The following is a 20520-nucleotide window of genomic DNA, read 5'->3' as shown; positions in this document are numbered from 1 at the left end:
GTTTAATCACCTCCAACTCCAATCAAAAGATAGTTTTAGAGTTGTTCTGGAACTTCCGGGTCTCTCGTCAAAGCAGCAATCCTAATATAAAGTTATATCTTTTTGTGCTAGAAATGAGCATTGGTGCAGTACCTGTGCCAGCCAGAATATGAGTGAGTATTGTTTAGAATGAACAGTAAACACTGTCTTATGTGCTTACGTTGCTGCGGTCTCTTATCCGTTATTGAAACTGAAGGCATTTACCGACACTCCCTAACAATTTGCTGAGAGTCATCAATTATGCAGGGCAGCGGCACGCACTGGGAAGGAAGGTAGCAGCAACAATATGGCGACAGCCGCAGTTACTCCCGACTCTTTTCTACATCTGCAGTTCAGTGGCAGCTGTCTGGATTTCTGTTAGTGCGAGAAAAAGTAAGTAAACACTTGATTCTCTGCTTTGTGTGATATTTTCGGCGGCGGGGTGGATCTCAGGCGCACTTTAGTCGACTGACTGCATCCCAGTGCCGCAGAGCGGTCCCTCTCTCAGCATCTTCTCCTCTGTGGAGGGCTCCCTGCCAGCACATGAGCAAACATGCATGCGTGCCAGGCTCCGGGCAGAAGGATGGGACGTGTGGTTTTTGTTTTTATTCAAACAGAGCGGAGGAAAGCCCGATGAGACGCGGGGGACGGAGAGAGAGCGGTTTATGAAGGGAGTTGGCCTGCAGCTGGATGAAATGACATTTCGGTGTGTCAGAAACATGCGTATGTATGAGAAACGCGTCAAACTTCTCAGAAAGGTTTTAAAAAGCGCATTTGCCCTGCGTTCAACCCAGAATTAACGCTCCGCTTACAAAACATTTTTATCAGCCATTTCTACCCCTTACCATTATTTAGTAACTCTAATAGCCCCCCTCCCCCTCCCGCTTGCGGTCTCTGATGACTGCGTGAGGGAGAAGGTGCGTCTTTACTTTGGCAGTCCTCAAATGAGACCGCGGCACATTTTTAAAACGTTTTTCATAAAAGGCTTTCCTCGTAAATCTCAACATTTCTTGTGATTCTGTTTTATTTTGCAGCCTTCTGCAGAAATCTGCTCTTAGGGTGCGGTTTAGTTTCTAGACGGCTACTTTATTCTCATGACTGTTTTTTTTATGTGCAGCCTGCGGATGCCAGGTTTGAGTTGTCAGGACCCAGATTGTGGATTCATCTGACCTACTTGGAGCTAGAACGTATAGAAGCAGACTGCAGCATGGGCTTTGGCCCTATGGAAGAACGACGCACCCGGAATATACACTTTACAGAAGGCCGGATGGCAGATAGGCTCGAGACATGACCATAATGAGAAAGGGAGCTGGAAGGGGTTATTTCTAAGGAAGGACGTTCCTCACAATAAAGAAGGGATGCTCAGCTCATCAGTCTTCTGTTATTTAAGGAAAAAGTTCATCTTCAAGCCAAATATCCCAATCAGAATAAATTGAGGAACTCTGGGACTTTTATCCAGCTCGCATGTGTCACTGATCTGAACTTCAGTTGGATCGGTGTGTGGAGGGGAGGTTCTCCCCACAGGTACCGTTATACCTCCGGTGCATGGCAAAGGGATAAACCTCCCCCTGGGAGGATGCTGGGGGATCATCAGAGTACACACCTATATAAATGAGTTGTTTCCGGTAGCGCGCGCAGCCGCCGCGGTGCGTATAGGTGCCTTTCCAAGGACGCAGCCTCATTTTTCTCCACGCTGCTGAGCAGGGAAGTGAAAAAGCTGATCATTTTTGCTTATGGAGCTGTTTAACCTGCAAGGGTTTGCATCCGTTTATTGGCTTTATTTTATTTTTCTTTTGACTCAGGATGGGATTATTTTAGCCATAACCACTTTGGAGCTGCACGCGCCGTGTTACATGGATAAGAAGCTAAATAGACCATGCAGAGCAAAACTATTCACACTATTTAAAGTCAGACGGATGTAATCCACGCGGCGTTTCTTACAGCCTCCACGATATTTCCGACATTTAAACGTAGACCATCACTTCTCCTTGCCTGTTATGTGACAAAGTCCCGGCTGCTGATCAGGCTGCATCCTGCTCTGAACACTCTTGAGGCATCAGTTTATGTGACATTAGGGGAAGGATACTTGGAGGTTGCATCCAGACTTTGTTTCTGCTGGATTACTTAACTTTCCCCCCTGGGGATAACTGGATCTTTCTGCTCTCCTCCAGATGTATTTTTTAAATGTATTTCAAAGTATCATGCCATTGTTTACATAAAAATTGTGCACCCAGTCTAGTTTAGCCTTCCAGCGTACATCATCAGCCTTTAGATGGATACATGCTGTAATTTCTGTGCAAAGTCATAGTTTTGACATTAAACACCGTGGCTGATCAGGTGCAGATGGAAAGGAAAACAATTATTTATGATAACGGTAAGTTAATAAGAGAAACGGTTCATGCACAACCTTGTGTTTCTAAATTTTTATGAGTAAAACATAAAAGTTCATGTGAAATGAGTGACTTTTGTGCAGCATCTTATAGGTTACCTTGAATTTTTTTCTCTTCCCCACATCTAATCACTGTGCCTCCCTCTCCCAGAGCTGCATGTTGGGGATGGAAAACAAATAGAAAGGAAATAGCTGCAGGATGAAAACATGGCCGCACCCCTTCTTGCACCCCCAGGACCTGACAGCTTCAAGTATTTCACCCCAGAGTCTCTCGCTAACATCGAGAAGCGTATCAATGAAGAGAAAAACAAGAAGCCACCCAAGCCCAGGTCGGACAGCAGTCACCGCGACACATCCGACGACAATGAGCCTAAGCCCAACAGCGACCTGGAGGCCGGGAAGAGCCTGCCGTTCATCTACGGCGACATTCCTAATGGAATGGTGGCCACACCACTGGAGGATCTGGACCCATTCTATTTGAACCAGAAAGTGAGTTGGATCATCATTTCTTAAAGACCAAGTAACCCCCTACCAGAGTCTAACTCCACTCCTAATTCCTGTTTGAAAATGCACCACAAGGAGGCGTTACCTAGCAGACGGAGAGGGCGGAGCGACTAACACACACACACACACACACACACACACACACACACACACACACACACACACACACACACACACACACACGCTCGCACGCATGCACGCACACACACACAGCCTCATTGTGACATCACATGGTGCCAGCTAATGTCTTAGGGTACCTCTTAGCCAATAGTGATGGCAGATTTAAATTCAAATGTAGTGCAGAGTTTTTACCTGAAGAGGGCGCTATATACAGCGACAGTGTAAGGCAGAATATTTAAATATTGACTAAGATGCACTAAAGTGCTAAATAATTGACTGCACGTGTTAACAGCATGATTACACACTCATTTATATAGTTTGTCATCAAAAAAGTTGATTTGGGGGTGACTTGCTCTTTAAACTATCTGATTACACAACTTCTTCTTCTTTGAAACATCATACCTCCTCACATGTCACACTAAAACATAATCATGCAGCAAGCAGATGGGTGAGTAGGGCCACATAGGAATCAAATGTCATGTCATTGAAGTCAAAACGATTCGTGACAGAAATGTGGTGTTGGTCCTGCTAGTGTCCTCCTTGGTGTATTTAAAACGAATCAAACTGGCTCTGCCTGTTGTGTCTTTTGTTCCAGTTTTCTGTGGGATGCTCTTCAAGCTCTCTAGCATTGTGAATGGGGCCAGATGGACCTCTGGTGTATTTCTATTTTTTGTTTTAATAATTTTTAAGGGGTGTATCACTTCACCCCTGCCAAGGCGTGAACTTTAAACCCCGCTTAGCCAGCCTCTGTCCTGGCGGGGTCACCTGATAGGAAAGTGGAAGGGCTAGGGCAGCGTGTTGGTTCACCTGGTGATGTGTGGGGTGGTCCATTTTATGCTGTTGTTGTTAACTGTTTATCTTTTTATGATTAGACTCACTTATATGTAACAAGATGAAAAACTGGCATCAGTGCAGCTGCATTTGTTTTGATTCCCTTCCAGATGAAATGCTGCAAAAATAACTGTGATGTTTCTCCAAGTTGCATGACGATAGTCCGTTTATGTTCCTACAAACACCATCATTTTGTTTCAAAAGATAAATTAATCCGAGACGATGCTGAGCCATGCCCTTCCTCCTCCAGCTCTGCTCTGGTAAAAGAGGAATGAAAAGTTAAAGCAGGAGATAGATGACGGGACAGGAAGTGGGATGGGGGTTAAAAAGAGCAGAAGCAAGCTAAAGTACCCTTCAGCTGTATGGAGTAGCCAGCCTCCTGTGTTGTAGTGGTGATAATGTGCAAGAGAATCTGTAGGCTCTATAGAAACAAGATGGTTAGTCAGCAGAACTGACAGCCTCGCTGAGCATCACTCCCTCCAACGTGAGGTGGATGGAGCCGCCGGAGGCGTGTGCTCCTCTTGTGATCGATTGATTTACAGCCTTGGGTCAGTGTTTAGCACATGACGGCTCACATTATGGCCTTATTATCCATCCTAATGGCTATCTGGTTTTTCCTCCTGCTTTGGTGATCTATGTGTCATGGCTCTACTGTACAAAGACATGAGTATACTCTAGTCACATGAGACACCAAGGGTTCAGAGCACTGAGGACGAGTGATTTAGTTTTATGTGTAAAACAAAAACCAAAAAGTTGCATCTTTCTTCAGAACATGGTATTATACTTTTGGACATTTTTTTACTGTAAAAAAGGTTTAATTAGCTATTTTTACATTGGAAATCCAAACTATTCTATTTGTTATTTGGAATAATGTATATATCTATTAATTACTTTTATCAAAGTTATGTTACTTCATGACTTCTTTGATAAATACTAAACACACAAAATAATGACAACTAAAAACCTGTACTTAAACATGTTGCTGTTCAGACTACGGATCGTCTGATGGCTCGTCTACACTGTAAGAAAGGAAATGTTGAAATTACTTATCCAAGTTATGTCAACTGGTTCCACTAAATGTAAAGAGTACTATACGTTGTTATGTTGAAAGTAAATGTATATTAGTCTTTACATTTAAGGGTTTAGTGGAACCAGTTGGCACAACTTGGTTAAGTAAATTCAACATTTCCTTTCTAAGAGTGTACTCTGTACAGAATGATGCAAAGATCAGTTACACTCTTTGTTTTCATGAGCTCTTTGACTGGAACAACACGATACTTCCACGCTCATGTTCTCTTTGCAGACTTCTGACCAAAACTTGTTTGATTCGCTCTTTTATTTTATTGCACCATTGTTTATGTCACATATAATTAACTCATGCTTTTTCAAAAATTGTGAAACTAAATTACATCTTCCTGATTGTGATTCTTACATACACTCTTTCTGGTGGTTTTCCTTTTACTGCTATAGGTAACATTTATAGTCTCATTCATTCATTTGTTTCTTAAATCTTTGCTTTAAGTCTCCAAGAAAACTTACAAAAGCATCTTTTACAGTCCTGATCTTTTATTTTTCTACATGTGTCACTGCGGTGAATGTGAAATAGATTTTGATGGTTTTATAAAAAAAAAAAAGGTGGGGAAATCTTCCTCTTTCCTCTCTAAATCATATGATTTATGCATCTAACTGGTCTTACTTCCCTTTATTTTGCATAATCAAGCACTTTATCATTCCTGCAATATCCATGTGGCAAAGCAGAAGCAACACAGCATCTTTTTATTTGTCAGATCAATAGATCCTCAAATCTGCAGCTGTTGACCTTCATCAACCCTGAGGAAGAGCTCACCCCCCCCCGTCCATGCCCTCACCTTTCAAGGCTGTCAGTCTCCTCTAGTTGACCGACAGCGTCCAGCATTGCTCTGTATGTCAGAGCGAGTCTAGTGTGTGGCTGTCTCTGCCCATGTGTGTGTGTGAGTGTGTTGTCATTGCTGCAGGAAATCTGATCACAGTACTCATGTATAAAAGAGAGGAAGAGCAGGCAGTGGTGAGGAAGACAAATGCAGAGTTGCAGTTCTTGTTTTCCCCTGTGATGAGGAGAGGACCGGCTGGGCTTTTCAAACGTCTGATGTGACAATGTTAAAGTCGCCGTAGAAAAAGCAGTGAGAGCAAGATGTGTGTGTTCTGTATGCGTGTGGGGGAGGAAACCCAATACGTGCTAAAAGTACAAACAAAACTACAAGTTCCATCCATGCAAACAGCCCATTTCCCTTAACTGTGGCTGCAGCAGCAGCGGTTTGTGTTCGGCTGCAGCTGCTAGAGGGCGCGCAAGGTGAGCTCGCAGCAGTTTGTGAAGCGCACTGCACACGCACCATTGCATGATACACCGGCAGCTCGCTCTGAGTGTGTCTCTGCCCATTACTCTGCTTTTTCCTCTCTCTGCTGCTGCCTCGTCGCTGGCGTTTTTCCTTCCTTAGAGCGAGGGCCGAGCTTTGGTGCTCCGTTTGAGCCCTCAGTCTCTGATGACACAGCATCCTCCTGTACTGAGCCGAGTGAAAAGGGGCTGGAGGTGGAGGGGGTGGAGGGTGAGCTTGCTGCTACTGCTACACAGGCTGGTAGAAAGAGGAAATGTGGAGCAAAGGAGAGGATTTTCTTTGTTATTTGCATCAAATGCAGGTTTTTGTTGGGTTTCAGTGTTTTTTTTTAACTTAGCACTCACATCTAAATATGACAAAATAAACTCCATGTTTTTGTCTCTTTAATGTGCACACTAGCAATAAAAACTTATTATTTCATCTTCTTATTAAATTCAGGCAATGTTAATGATGATGTTTAACGTCTTATTCAAACACCTCTGTAATCTTTAGATTTTCTAAGTATAATAAGTTAGATTTCCATAAAATTCAGGGTATCCTTTAATAAAATTTAGGGACTAAAATTCTTTACTGGAATATCAAACAGTTAAAAGAACACAAGAAGAACAAATGCTCTTAAATGAAACCTTCTCATGCAGGGAAAGGGTAAAGTTCCTCAGTAAAGGATGTTGGAGATAACTTTTATTTATCTGAAACTTGAATTTATACTAAAATCTACTGGCTGGTTTGCAGGTAAACCCAGAATATTAGTTATACATAAAATGTTTGTATCTGCTGATGTTACAAAGAATATTTTACTTTGGAAATCCGGTAATCTGAATTATTTTAACTAATATATCCTTGTTGCACCACAGTTAGGGATAGTGCACATTAAACAATTAAAACAAATGAAGATTATATCATTTGATTTATTATTTAAAGGAGGTCTTAGCTAGTACAGAAATAACAAAACAGGCATTGGTGATGATTTATTTATATTGTTCTTTGCTTCATTAAACCCCAAATTTTCCTTCATCTGGCCTCTGAGAGTCTTAATCTTTGACACTCAGTTTATTGATACTATTGATAAGAAATGGGTTAAACTATGCAGAAGTTGAAGCATGTTTGCAATGTCTACTTCTTAAATCTAGTTTCTGTAATAAGGTTTGATTTTTAAATACTTTTGTCTTTAGGGGACGTGCACAAATGTTGACTTGCAGCATGAATAAAAGCAAGTTTGGAGATCTATTGGATGTTTTCAGAACAATCAGGACAACCTGGCAGCAGATCACACATAAATGTAAATCTGTCCTGTTCATATTAACAGACCAGTCTTCTCTTCTAACGATTTACTCCCTTTATCCTCTTGTTTAGATCTCTCTAATCTCTCCTTTTCTCCAACCTCACCACCTCCCATCTCTGAGTTTCTCTGCTGCATCCTTCCACCATTCCCCCTCTCCCTCCTCCTCCCTACAGCTACTCATCTATCTCAGGTTTGGCTTTCTCTTCTCTGCAGCTCTTTGGCTTTCTGTCCTGCATCACTCCCCCACCAGCATTCCCCCATCTCTCTCTCCATTTCTTTGCCTCTCTTTGCAGCTGTCCCATACACATCAGCCCCCTTCTTGTGCCCCTCCTCTACAGTTTCATCTGCTCACCCAAATACACAGAAATAATCACACATCACTGTCCTTGCAGCAGCTTTCTGCATGCTGCCTACATCCTGATTTGCTGAGTTGTGTGTGTTTAAATGGGCATTTAGCTACAGAATCAGCATTAAAACAAGCTCTCTTTGCACATACGGTATGACATGATCTGTAAAATGGTTAAAATGTTTTTTACTCTGCATTTACATTTTGTTGATTCGGGTGACTAAGAGCCTGCTGCACAGAAGTTGGAAAATAAGAAAATTAGAAAATTCTGCTTCAGGGAAAGGTGTGTTTGAGATTTAGCCCTTGGATATCTGAGCCCTGACATACTTGTTGAGTTAATTCATCTGTTTTTATTGTAGCTTCCTCCTCTCCCACGTGCCGACTCTCAGTTTTATCACCCGTTAATTCAAGTTCATAATCAATAATAATCTATTATTATTTACTTCCATAACTTATGTAAGTATTATTAAACTGGCACGAGTTAGACTCAAATCTTTTTTTGGCGTTGACACAAACTCATTGTGAAGCGTACAACTAAATGCATCTATTGTGTGTCCTTTTGCACATCGTTGCCTGATTTTAATATTCCTGTCTTGCTTTGTCGTACTGGTTTACATTTTTAGTTATTAGATTTGGTAGATTCAAGTATTTTATATCACTCCCCCCCCCCCCCCCCCCACACACACACACACACTCGTGTAAGCTCTCAGTGCAGCGTGTGACTCTGAGCTCACATCACACACAGGTGCACCGACACAAACAAACAAACAGAGCTGCCTCACCCCAGCACACCCCATGCAGCCCCACTTGGCCCAGTGCTGTTTATGGGCAGGGAGTGGTTGTTGAGAGCCTGGAGTCAGCAGATCTGCTCTGATCGATGACAGCATTTGCTGTTTCTTTCCAGTAAGAGCTTTAAACCTGCGACGAGGAAAGTCATTTGGCCACAAAGATACAAGAACTCCTTACATACGTGTCTGCTGCCTCTGAGAGGGCTTCTGTCACGCTGGAAAGGCCAGCCAGGACAGAGGTGTCCCGGCTGGCTCTTGGGTGACTGATCGTTAAGACGGTGATGTCAGCAGATTATAACAAGGTTACACATCCTTGGTGCCTCTGAATATGTGTCTTCTTCTCTCTGCTTCACTAAGAGGCTTTTATAACACAGCAAACAGTTAGCTTGTTGTTGTAGAGTAAATATTTCAGGGTAAATATGGCTTCAGTCTGCCTTTTTTCCATGTGGATCGGTAGAATCTGTCAGCCAGACCAGTGCAGTAAAGCCCCATGACTCAGTGTTGAGCTTACTCAGCTCCTCCACATTTAAAACATGACTTTTTATAACATTCACCACTCACAGGTCACTGTATGGTTGTTCCAACTGTTCTAACATCTATTTTCTTTTCTCTTCTCTCCACAGACTTTTATAGTCCTAAACAAGGGGAAAACGATCTTCCGCTTCAGTGCCACACCCTCCTTGTACATTATAAGCCCTTTTAATCCATTTAGGCGGATAGCTATAAAGATTTTGATACATTCATATCCTTTCAAGTGATTTATTTTCTGATTTAAAACGGACTAGAGATGGATGCAGAGGTAGACCTTTAACACAAAGGGACATGAGACTTTCAGGAGGTGTCAGGGATCAGATGAGTCAACGTGAGGAACGTAGTGCTAGGCCAGACCTAACTCACAGGCAGGAAGTTAAGAGAGGCGAAAAGAGTCAGGGATCAGTAGATTTGTTTATGACGCTTAAATACATTTTGCAGATATTGTGTCACAGGGTAAAATGATCAATTTTAACAAACTTTGTCTTGACAAAACTAGCAACAGCCTGTCAGTTGAAATGACTTAGTTTTTGTTTGTTTTGGATAAGTGATTATATGATGTAGTTCCTCCCTAACCCACTCATTATTTGGATCAATTAATTAAATACAAACAAACAAATAGTTGGTTAACAAACAGAACATTTGAAATAATAAATAGATTATTTAAAATGTAGTCCTTCAACTGACTTCAGATATTTTTAAAGAAGGGTTATGTGGAAAGATACTAAAAGACAAAATTGTCCCGGTTGTAGATACAGGAGCTCTCTGAAAAACCTGTTTGGGGAAATAGATTGGTTCCTGACCAGATTGAGAAGCTAGCAGCTAGTCACCATGGGTCAAGTCCAAATATCTACAAGCAGTCATAAGTTCATGAAAACACTGTTTTATGAACCCTGTGCCAACACTGGTTGTTATCTGGTTATTTGCCGTGGAGATAGCCGCGAGGAGCTCTAGCTCTAGAGTTTTTCTGTGAAAAGGCTATGCACACATTTAGCATCTAGCAATTTCACAAACACTTTTTACTAGTTATTTTTGAAAACACTATCAGTTGTTAATAGGAAAGTAGTCGTCTACCTCTATTTCCTGCATTATTTCTTTACTTATATTTTGTGATGACGAAAACCACTTGAGATGTATCGTCTCATTTCAGAGCATTTTTCCTCAAATTGTAAAAATAGCAAATGAGATAGAAGTAATTGCATAATCACAAACTCACAATAACAAAAACACACACACAAAAACAACCCAAAAAAAAAAATCCTGCTAAGCTGTGGCTCACCATCACCCATAATTATAACTAACGGCTGAGCAGACCGAAGAGCATTAGCCGCTGAAGTAAAATAGACGGGGAAACATTCGGGTCAGAAAAAGTCTGACAGATCTACATCACACTGCAAATTAGCATTTATGGACTCACCCATCTTCACTCGTGAGCAGGGAAGACTATTGTTGCATCCAGGAAACAGCAGGGAATGTCTCGGCTAGTAGAAGCTAACTGTTAGCAACTCTACAACATAGCAGAACTACTTTCGGTTTGTGTTATTTGTGGAGATAAAACATCAGTGTATCAAAGCAAACAGTCAGCGGTAGAGTCGCATTGCTGTTAGCCAATCAGAGGCACAATGTCAGAATATCATGAATAATAAATAGGTAAGACTCCAAATCTTGCCGTTTTCTATGGAACTCAAAAGTATTCAAAATTCAATAAATAAATAAGACATTATGAAATAAATATCTACATGAAGAAGTACTAGACAATCATGCAATCTGACAATGAAATGATGAAATAACAGAATGTTATGTAAAATCTAAGCTCGATATTATGAAATATGTTTCATTCTTCTTTTAAAATGTCTTAATATAATGTTTTCAAAAGTAATTTTTTTAATAATAATTCAAATTAATATTGAGCCATTTTTATTTAATTCATTCAGTTTTTATTACATAACGTCTTTTTAACAAAGACAGCTTTTATTTCATAATAGTGTTTTTTCCCATGGCTGATTTATTTCATAATAACACTTTACAGCAGAATGTCTCAGTCCGTCAGTCAAACCAGTGGGTGTGACCTGCAACACCATTGGTTAATCCTTCAACATCATTTGGTTTTCCTTGATTTCTGCTCACCGTACATGACCGGACAGTTTAAGGTAGTTCTCTGTAACACCTTCCTAGGTCAATGGTCATGAAAGATGGTGGCGTTGCCTGAACTTAGTTTAGCTGTTTTCTTTGGCGGATCAAATAGAGTTGAATAGTTCAGTAGACGATATTTTGAGTTGTTTGGATGACATTTTTGAAGCATTTGGTTCAATACTTTGTGAATGATTGCTTTTGTCTGACTGAATTAGGAGCCAATGACACACTGGCTCCACCCCGTTAGGTTTGACTGACGGACTGAGACATTCTGCTGTAAAGTCTCATTATGAAATAAGTCAGCCATGAGAAAAAAACACTATTATGAAATAAAAGCTGTCCTTGTTAAAAAGACGTTATGTAATAAAAACTGAATGAATTAAATAAAAATGGCTCAATATTAAATTGGATTATTATGAAAAAATGACTTTTGAAAAACATTATATTAATAAAGATATTTTAAAAGAAGAATGACAAATATTTCATAACACTGAGCTTAGATTTTACATAACATTCTGTTATTTCATCATTTCATTGTCAGATTACATCATTGTCTTGTACTTCTACATGTAGATATTTATTTCATAATGTCTTATTTATTTATTGGATTTTGAATACTTTTGAGTTCCATAGTTTTCTGCTCCCCCCTCATCAGAGTAGCGTCTACTTCCTGAAACAGGAGTGAAGAATTTTTCCCCACACTGACAAAGTAGCATGCTAGAGACCACAACAACAGTTTTAAAAAAATTTGTGAACTTGTTCTATAACAAAATCAGTTTACACAAAAAGATTTGCTTTAATTTAACCAAAAAGCCAAATGTTAGTCACACATTGTCTCAAAAACATTCCAGCATGGAAAAAATTTCACAAGTTTGAAATTTCCAAATGATTCCAGCAGAAATTTGATGACATTCCAGCCAGTAGTGGTACAACAGCTAGTGCTGCAGCTTATGGCGGCTGTAAATAACCACAGAAAATGTTATGTGACATTTATTGTGCCGTAAGGATGAACAGCTATCAAAGGTTGAGATTAGAGTGGCTTAAAGCCAGCAGAAACACCATCCCTGCCGCGATTAGCCGTTAGCTCATCAATCAGAACTAATCCCTGTTTTCAACAAACAACCTACAACATGGAGGATGGTAACTGCTTACGATGTTTCAACAGAGCCCTACTTTCAGAGTTGAACCATTCTTAATTGAAAGAATAGTAATAAAATAATAGTATGTACATATGAGGTGTTTGTCTGGTTGTTCCTTGCTGCTGTGTTTCTTTGGGGTGTCTCGGGCCACACTGTTGAATTTTCCCTTAACCATCATGTCCCCACGTTATTCAGCATGATCATCATGTGCACCATTTTGACCAACTGTATATTCATGACATTCAGTGACCCGCCAGAATGGTCCAAACAAGTAGAGTAAGTTGACGCTTTCACATATTCTCAGCAGTTATTTCCTTTCCCACGTTGCTCCCACTGCTTTTTACTCTGCTTGTTTTGTCCTTTAAGGTATACCTTCACAGGTATCTACACATTCGAGTCCCTCACAAAAATTGTTGCCCGAGGCTTCGCCATCGATGGCTTCACCTTTCTCAGAGACCCGTGGAACTGGCTGGACTTTATGGTCATTTCAATGGCGTAAGTACTTCAGTTTGTCATTACTCTGCAAATATTCAACACGTTTATCAAGAGGGTTGAATGACATGAAAAAAATCACTGCAGTTAAATAACATATAATAGATGGTTCTTGTGTAACAAATACATGCCATTGCACACCAGCTTATAAGAAGAAATACAGCATTTTCATAGCATCTTGTCTGATATTAATTATGACTAAATCATAAGCTTGCTATGGTACCTTTGATTGAATAATGTTCCAAACACCTGACAACAGATGTAAAAGGTAAAGAGTAAAGGTGATTGGTGCAAAAACAGGATGATGTTGAAAAATGGAAATCCACTTTTTTTTTGCCTGGAAGTGACAAAAGCTACAAATTTCCTGGGTATTTTTATTAAGCCACTGAGAATACCATTTCCTTTAGACCTACTAAAGTTTCATTAAAATGTGGAAAAATCTAAAACCTTAATAGTTGTGTTGGAAGACTTTTGGATCTAACTCAAGCAGCACAAAATCTTGAAGAAAATATGAAAAATTATCTTTAAAAGCATTGTGTAAACTGTCATAAAAAATGAAAAATGACCTTTGTTGATATGTTGCTTTTGTTAAAAAAAGTTTAAAAATAATTCAGCTTTGTAATAGTTCTTTAATCTGAAGTCTGTCTTACATCATTTGTACGGAGGCATTGATATCTGTGGCTGCGTTCAAAGTCAGGGAGCGGCTGTGAAATCAGACGATCCAGCCCTCAGGTTTGTTCCCCTCACCTCAGCGTGTGTCCTGTTGTCTAGAAACCATGACTTGTGACATTTTGCTGAGCTTTTTTATTCCTTATCCTCGGTAAGCCACAGCAGCTTTGCTGCCATGCTAGCTGGTTTACGATGATTTTTCTTGTGACTTTTGGCAAAAGTTTTATTTAAAAAAATTAAAAAACAAGAGCCAGAACCTCGCTGAAGTTTACATTTTTTACCGCTAGATTTGAACATATTTACATTAAAAACTATAATCCTTTCTTGTTTCTTCCACCATCATTACAAGAACAAAAGTCCCCCGTTCAGCCCAAAGGAAATCTTGGGATAGCATGGGCCATGAAGGATTCACCACACCTGTCTGTCATAGCATCACTGTGACATAATCAGCCTTCAAATGCGGCCTTGGAAGGATGCAACCCCTGAATTTGGACGCAGCCCACAAGTCCCTGACAGACAGGAAGCACAGCATTTGTAAATTTCCTCGCTGCTATTAAGAGTTTTGTATTTAAAATGGGATTTACTAGAAGAAGTTGCCTTTAGGTCCTTCAGTCAGCCAACTCCACCGTGTTGATCATGCTTCAGATCTGACTTAACAAACTTTTCTCTTCCTCCTCTGATCAGGACGGCCCCTGAGTAACTGTATCTGATCCACCTTGCAGGTATATAACAGAGTTTGTAAACCTAGGCAATGTGTCAGCTCTGCGTACGTTCAGGGTTCTGAGGGCTTTGAAAACAATTTCAGTTATCCCAGGTAAGGCAGGTGTTTCTGTTGGGGCGGGCGATCCAGGGGGGGTTGATGTTAGTCATGGTTGTGTTTCAGTCCCTCTCCACTTCCACCTTCTTCCTCTCCTCACCAGTCAGACAGGTGTCCTCTCTCCCACCGTGGTGTCCCCTTCTGGTCTTCAATGATGGTGCTGGTGTCGTGCTCTTGCGCTAACGTGTGTGTGGTTATTGTGTGTGTTGTGTATCATGGGGTTCTGTTCTGTGTGTCATCCTACCTTGTTACAGATATATAACAGAGTTTGTGGACCTTGGGAATGTCTCGGCGCTGAGAACGTTCAGGGTTCTCCGAGCATTGAAAACTATTTCTGTCATTCCAGGTGAGACTCCCGTTTAAACACTAAGGCTGAGCTCCAAAATGTCCACCACACGTCTTTGTTGCTTTTACATTAATTTCCACCTGTCTCTTTTAAGGAGAGGATGTTTTAGGACAACTAAAGGTGCCCGCAGTGCACTTTTATTTGGCATCTCTGAATACGTACATTTTGCACATTATATTCATAAGAAGAAGAAAGAAGAAAATATCATTTCTATAGCGCCTCTCAAGTTAAAAATCACGAGGCGTAATTGCAATCATAATTTTGATTGGCACAAAATTGTTATTGCAAAGGAACTCTGTAAATCACAGACACACACTTGGTTTACTGGCAATCAGATAGACCCTAGAAACCCTCAACTCAGACAAAGAGACAAAGTGATGATAACTGATAAAAACTGATATCATCTTCACAATATTCAACAATATTGTGATTGCATGTTTGCTTAGTTTTAAGCAATGCTTCTAAAATCAAATTACTTAACCCAGTTATGTTCATAACCAATTCATATTTGCACATCTGGCTTAGACCTAAAGGTGTGGTTCACTCGTTTATTACATTTGCAGTGGCCTCTAGTAGGAATGAATGCCTTGTAAGTTGTACTCTGAGGAAAAATGTCAGGCTCGGAGCAGGAGTAGGACCCAAGATGCAGAGCTCCAGACGACATGAGGCAGGAGAAATTGAAAAAAGGTAGAATCCTTTATTTTGGGAAATAATCCAAAAATCACAGACAGGAAGCCAAGCCAGGTATCAGGAACAAACGAAAAATTCAGAAGGTCACTTAACTGAGCAGGAGTCTAAGGTTTACACGGGGGAAACAAAACACTCTGACAACATTGGACCGACAAACACTGAGGGACAAGACAGGGTTTTTAAACACAGAGGGAGGTAATCAGGGGAGCAGGTGACAGGTGTGAGGAGTGAGATTCTGGAGGGAAGGCAGGTGCATTCAATAAACTAAATGGGGGGAAAGAACTAAGCAGAAGGGAAGGTAAACATTAACCTATAAAACACGGAGTAACTAAACCTAAAGAGTAAGGGCAAATATAAACAACTAATAACTAGAGGGATGAGGAGGACTAATAAAAATAGGAATTACCAGGGAGAGACTAGAAGGAAACCTGAAGGAAGCCTAGAGAAAGCTGGGGATGATAATGAGACACAAGAGGAGAACCTGGAGTGAGAACAGGAGGGGGCTGGGGACCAGAGGGACACAGAACATGACAAAAAGCCCCGGTGCGCCTGTTTCAGGAACTAGAAGTGAGCCAGATCAGAGTTGAGCTTCAGATGACAGGATTTGGTCTCTTTTTTTCCTGATATTTTGACATCTCTCCTCTGATTGGCTAACAGCAATACGACTCTACCACTGACTCATGTTTGCTTTGCAACGTTGATGTTTTATCTCTACAAATAGCACAAGCCTGGAGGATTTCTACTGTGTGGTAGAGTTGCTAATGCTAACAGTTAGCTTCTGCTAGTCCTGACATTCTCTGCTGCTTCCTGGATGATAAAACAACGACAGCCTACCCCGTCGTGAGTCAAGATAGGTGAGTCCATGAGTGTTAAGTGACAGTGTGATGAAGATCTGTCAGGATTTTAAAATCCTAGAATTTCACCGTCTATTTTCTATCAGAAGCTAAAGTAGGAGATTGGTGTAGGAGACTATTTTTATGTTCAGCCTGCATGACAAACGCAGAGTGACCGATGGTGTTTCAAAAATAACGAGTAAAAAAATGTGACTGGTTATAATCAGAAATAATCGTTAAAATGGTTTTTCAGTGAATCACACCTTTAATAACAATCCTGTTAAGGTTGGTTTATGTTTGACGCGTCCACAAGGTCCGCACGGCTCCATGCAACCACGTTACATCGTTTTAGCATCCACAACTCTCCGCGTGGCACAAAGTTTCCGCTTCGTGCACCTAGGAAATTTTCTAACCATGCAGACGGTCCTGCGCGGAAAAACATGGCGGACTGGCAATCGCTCGTTGTGATGAAGGTTTGTAAGTTAGCCTTCGGCCCATAAAGATCACTGTGATCAAAATATTACTAATAACTGCAATCACAGTCGGAAAAGCTGAGGACACAGTAACAATGTTGTAAACATCAGGGATTTACATTTCTACTATGGTTTAGTGTTGGATGCATGCCATAGAGCCCCATGCCACCCCCTACAGTCTTGGAGAATATTGTCAGAGACAAGCTGCATAAAGCTTGGTTTATGCTTGACGCATTCACTTTCCGCGTGGTGATGCGGCTTGCGGATGGAACGCGCTTCACAACTCGCAGCGTTTATGGTTCGTGCGGCTCGTCTCTGCGGTGAGCCAATATTCTCCCAAACTGAATGGGGCAGCATGGAGCTCTACGGCATGCATCCAACACTACACCATAGTAGAAGTAGAAATTACTGTTTACAACACGGCATTCCAGCATTTTTAACAGCGTTCTCGTCTTTTCCGACAGTGCGAGCTATTTCTCTCCAAGAATTATTTACAACATGTTGATCACGGTGATCTCTCAGAGCTGAATTATACAAATGTCTGTATTTACGAACCTCTGCCATACTAGTTTTTGCCGGTCCGCCATGTTTTTCCGTGTCCGTCCGTCCGCGTGGTTAGAAATTTTCCGAGGTGCGCGTTGCGGAAATTCTGAGCCGTGCGGAGGCGCGGTGGAGGGGCGTGGTTGTTAAAATGACACAAAATGACGCAACTTTTCCGCACGGCTCAGAGCGGACCTCGCGGACGCGTCAAGCATAAACCAACCTTAAGGTAGAAAGGAACCATAAACGCTGCAAGTTCCGATGCTAGTTCCATCCACGCGTGTCATTTCCGCGCAGAATGTACATGCGTCAAGCATAAACCAAGCTTAAGACTACCAAGCCTGACCTGATTAAAATACATCTCTGCTGCATGAAGCTTTCAGATGTGCTGTATAAGACTGGCTTTAAAGATTTCGCAAAAGGTCCCAAAATTTAAATGTTTTATTTTATTTTACTTTATTAAAGCCTGACGCTGATTAATTAAAAAAATGTAATCTGATTATAACTTAAAATGGGTATTTCAGGTATTTATATAATATTTTCAGATCATCTCAGAGTCAAATATCATTTATTTGCATTATGTTCAGCTATGTCAACAACTCCACTCACATAAACCTAAGGCTCCGTTTTCAAAATAATAACCTAATTTCTTAAATGTATAGAGTAATACACATTGTTATACACTGTCATGTTGAAAGTAAATGTACATTATTCTGTACATTTGAACAACTGGGTTAAGTGGAACCAGTTGACATAACGTGGTTTAATAAATTCAGTGTTTCATTACTTGGAATGTAGGGCCAATGGGAGATCAGCTCTAAGTTATGCTATAGACAGGTGATAAAGTCATTTCCTTCAGCCTTGGCGTTTAAATGACCTGCACGGCACCTCTCATGGACCCCAAACTCCACCCCTAAATCCTCCTCGCATGTTCTCTTTTCTTCTTCTTTTATAGTTCCCACTTCCTACCAAAGCCTGGATCTGTGCTCTGTTTGCTTTTTGTGCTGTTTTAGTGTTTTTTGCATTTTGTTTTATTTTTGTTAGAATTCATATCTGAAGTTAATATGGGATGTTTCCATAAACAAGTCTAAATGTGATGTTTGCTCTGCAGATGGATTCTAATCTTGGCCTTAGATAAAAATTTAGTACAATTTTAAAAAAATAAACATTGGAAATGTGTTACAGCATCAGTATTATTAAAACGGCCTTTAGAAACATGACCACCACTTTGACTATGTTCTATAAAAATGTTTGATAAAAATTCTAACTTTAGTCAAAAACATATTAAAGTATTCAGCCAAAGCCCTTCTTGGTCTTCTGCTGTGGTTCATCTGGAACTCATCAGGCCTGATTGTCTGGAAACAATAAAAATCAACCTAGCAGCAATAATAAAATACTCATTTTTATTTGATTGCGTTTTAGTGCTAGAGTCATTTGAATTGTCCTAACATTATGGTTTTAACTATTCTTCTTTTTAACCCAGATGCTTGATTTTATTTTGTCCGACATTTGTTTTTTTTTATCGATTAGTCTTATTCCGATATCTCTCTTTATCTGTAATAGTGTTTGCTTGATATTTTATGATTTTATGTTTTTATCCTGCTTTTATGCCCATGTACCGGGAATGTTTTTCTTTTAATGATGTTGTTCAGCACCTTGGACTTCCAATAATGTTGTAGAAGGTGCTATACAAATAAAATTTGATTTATTGATTGATTAATAATATAGCCTGGCTAGACATCCTATGTAAATATGAAGAGCGGCCATGACTTATTGAGAAAGCTCAGTGGTGGGGCGGAATCTACAGTTGTCTTTCAAACTGTCTCTGCATGCAATGGGACAGCGCTTGGACCAATCAGAGCAACAAACAGTGTGATGTACTCATCTCTATGGAAGTCTTCCATTGGGGTTGGCCACCATATACCATCGATGAAGAAGGTGTTACCTCTATCTGCTCGTCTGAAAAGCCCAAGCTTAAATTGTCCAAAGTTGATGCTAAACCCAAATGAGCGCTGTTCCTGAGCCGCTGCCATCTTTGTTGTTTTGTTTAATTGCAGCTCTGCTGTCATCATAAATAAGTTCTGCCGCAGTGGTGCTAAGCCCACCCAGTGCCTCTCTACAAGCCTAGCGCACTGTGATTGGCCCGGCTGAGGCCATAGTAGACTTGCTGGGGCTACAATGGGGCATGGCAAGACCGACCAGCAGAGAAAATTGTTTTGCTACTGCCACGGTTGGTGTAGATTTCAAGACTAATAATCACCAACCTCAGATTTAAATCTGAGCTCATTTCAGTAAGTGTGATCAAATAATAGACAGAAGTTTCCTTTAGGGGTTGACTAATAACGGCCAATTCTGATGGTAAGTCCTGTAAATCAGAGCAGCTGTTTTATAAATAAAACTAAAGTATACAAACTACAGTTTTTAACACATTAGCAAAAGGGCTGTGCCATCTGCTGTGAAAATTTGGAGTTGGTTTATAAGACAGTAATTATTTATTTCAGAATCAGCTCAAAAAGTCCTGTTCAAGTCTACATCTTCTGGGTTCTTCCTGTAGAAGAAGGTCCTTAATGTTCAAAGTCATACTAAGAATACTTAATCCAATGGGATTATGATGCTCAGGTCTGCTTGATGCAAATTGTTTAATCAAACAATCTAATTTATAAAAATGATGGTCAGATTTAGTTTTTATAAATTTTATAATTTACAAAACAAATAAAAAATAAATAAAACCATATACAGGATGATGGTGTGTTTTCTGAAATGCTGCTGTAGGTTTGATTTTGTTGTCATTTGAACACCACATGTACCCCCGTACGTAACAAGATGAATTTTTCCTATGAAAGCAGCATATGCTGTCCTTTCAGATGCAGCTTTTTATGTCAAAGAGAATTTTTAATAGAAATTAAAAGTTTATTACCTAATAAACAATTTGGGAACAGTCCAGGAGTAACCCAGCAGAAGACACAGTCTGATCAGTTTTCAGCCATTTGTCTTTTACTGAAATTATACTGATTAAATAATAATGACTTATTAATTAAATTAATTAAATAATTAACAAAATTTCATCAAAATAAAAAAGGAATGAAGCAATGAAACAATCAGATTAGCTGAGATTAGTTAATCCCAAATTTGAGTTTATTGAGCAGCCAGAAATGTTATTTGGGTCTCTCACTGCATCTCACTGCTTGTCTGTTTGTGCATGTGTGT

At 40.2% G+C, this 20520-nt stretch overlaps 1 protein-coding gene across 5 annotated transcripts in view; it reads left to right on the top strand.

The window, feature by feature from the left end:
• Positions 1-246: 246 nt before the first annotated feature.
• The window catches only part of scn8ab (sodium channel, voltage gated, type VIII, alpha subunit b), a 57428-nt gene continuing 37154 nt past the window's right edge, over positions 247-20520 (top strand). For 2 of the 5 annotated variants that reach the window (XM_015957073.3, XM_015957071.3), the window contains exons 1-6: positions 248-411; positions 2559-2896; positions 9274-9392; positions 12640-12729; positions 12820-12948; positions 14686-14777. In XM_015957073.3, coding sequence (XP_015812559.1) covers positions 2615-2896; positions 9274-9392; positions 12640-12729; positions 12820-12948; positions 14686-14777 — 712 coding nt within the window. In that variant the 5' untranslated portion in view covers positions 248-411; positions 2559-2614. Of the gene's footprint in view, positions 412-456; positions 2393-2558; positions 2897-9273; positions 9393-12639; positions 12730-12819; positions 12949-14336; positions 14429-14685; positions 14778-20520 lie in introns of those variants that run through there. The other 3 variants (XM_015957072.3, XM_015957074.3, XM_054739706.2) reach the window with 3 other exon arrangements.

This window comes from Nothobranchius furzeri, chromosome 3 (genome assembly GCF_043380555.1).
Source record: "Nothobranchius furzeri strain GRZ-AD chromosome 3, NfurGRZ-RIMD1, whole genome shotgun sequence".
Classification (NCBI taxonomy): Eukaryota; Metazoa; Chordata; class Actinopteri; order Cyprinodontiformes; family Nothobranchiidae; genus Nothobranchius; species Nothobranchius furzeri.
Note: the sequence above shows the minus strand (reverse complement) of the source record. Positions and strands in the feature narration are given on the sequence as shown.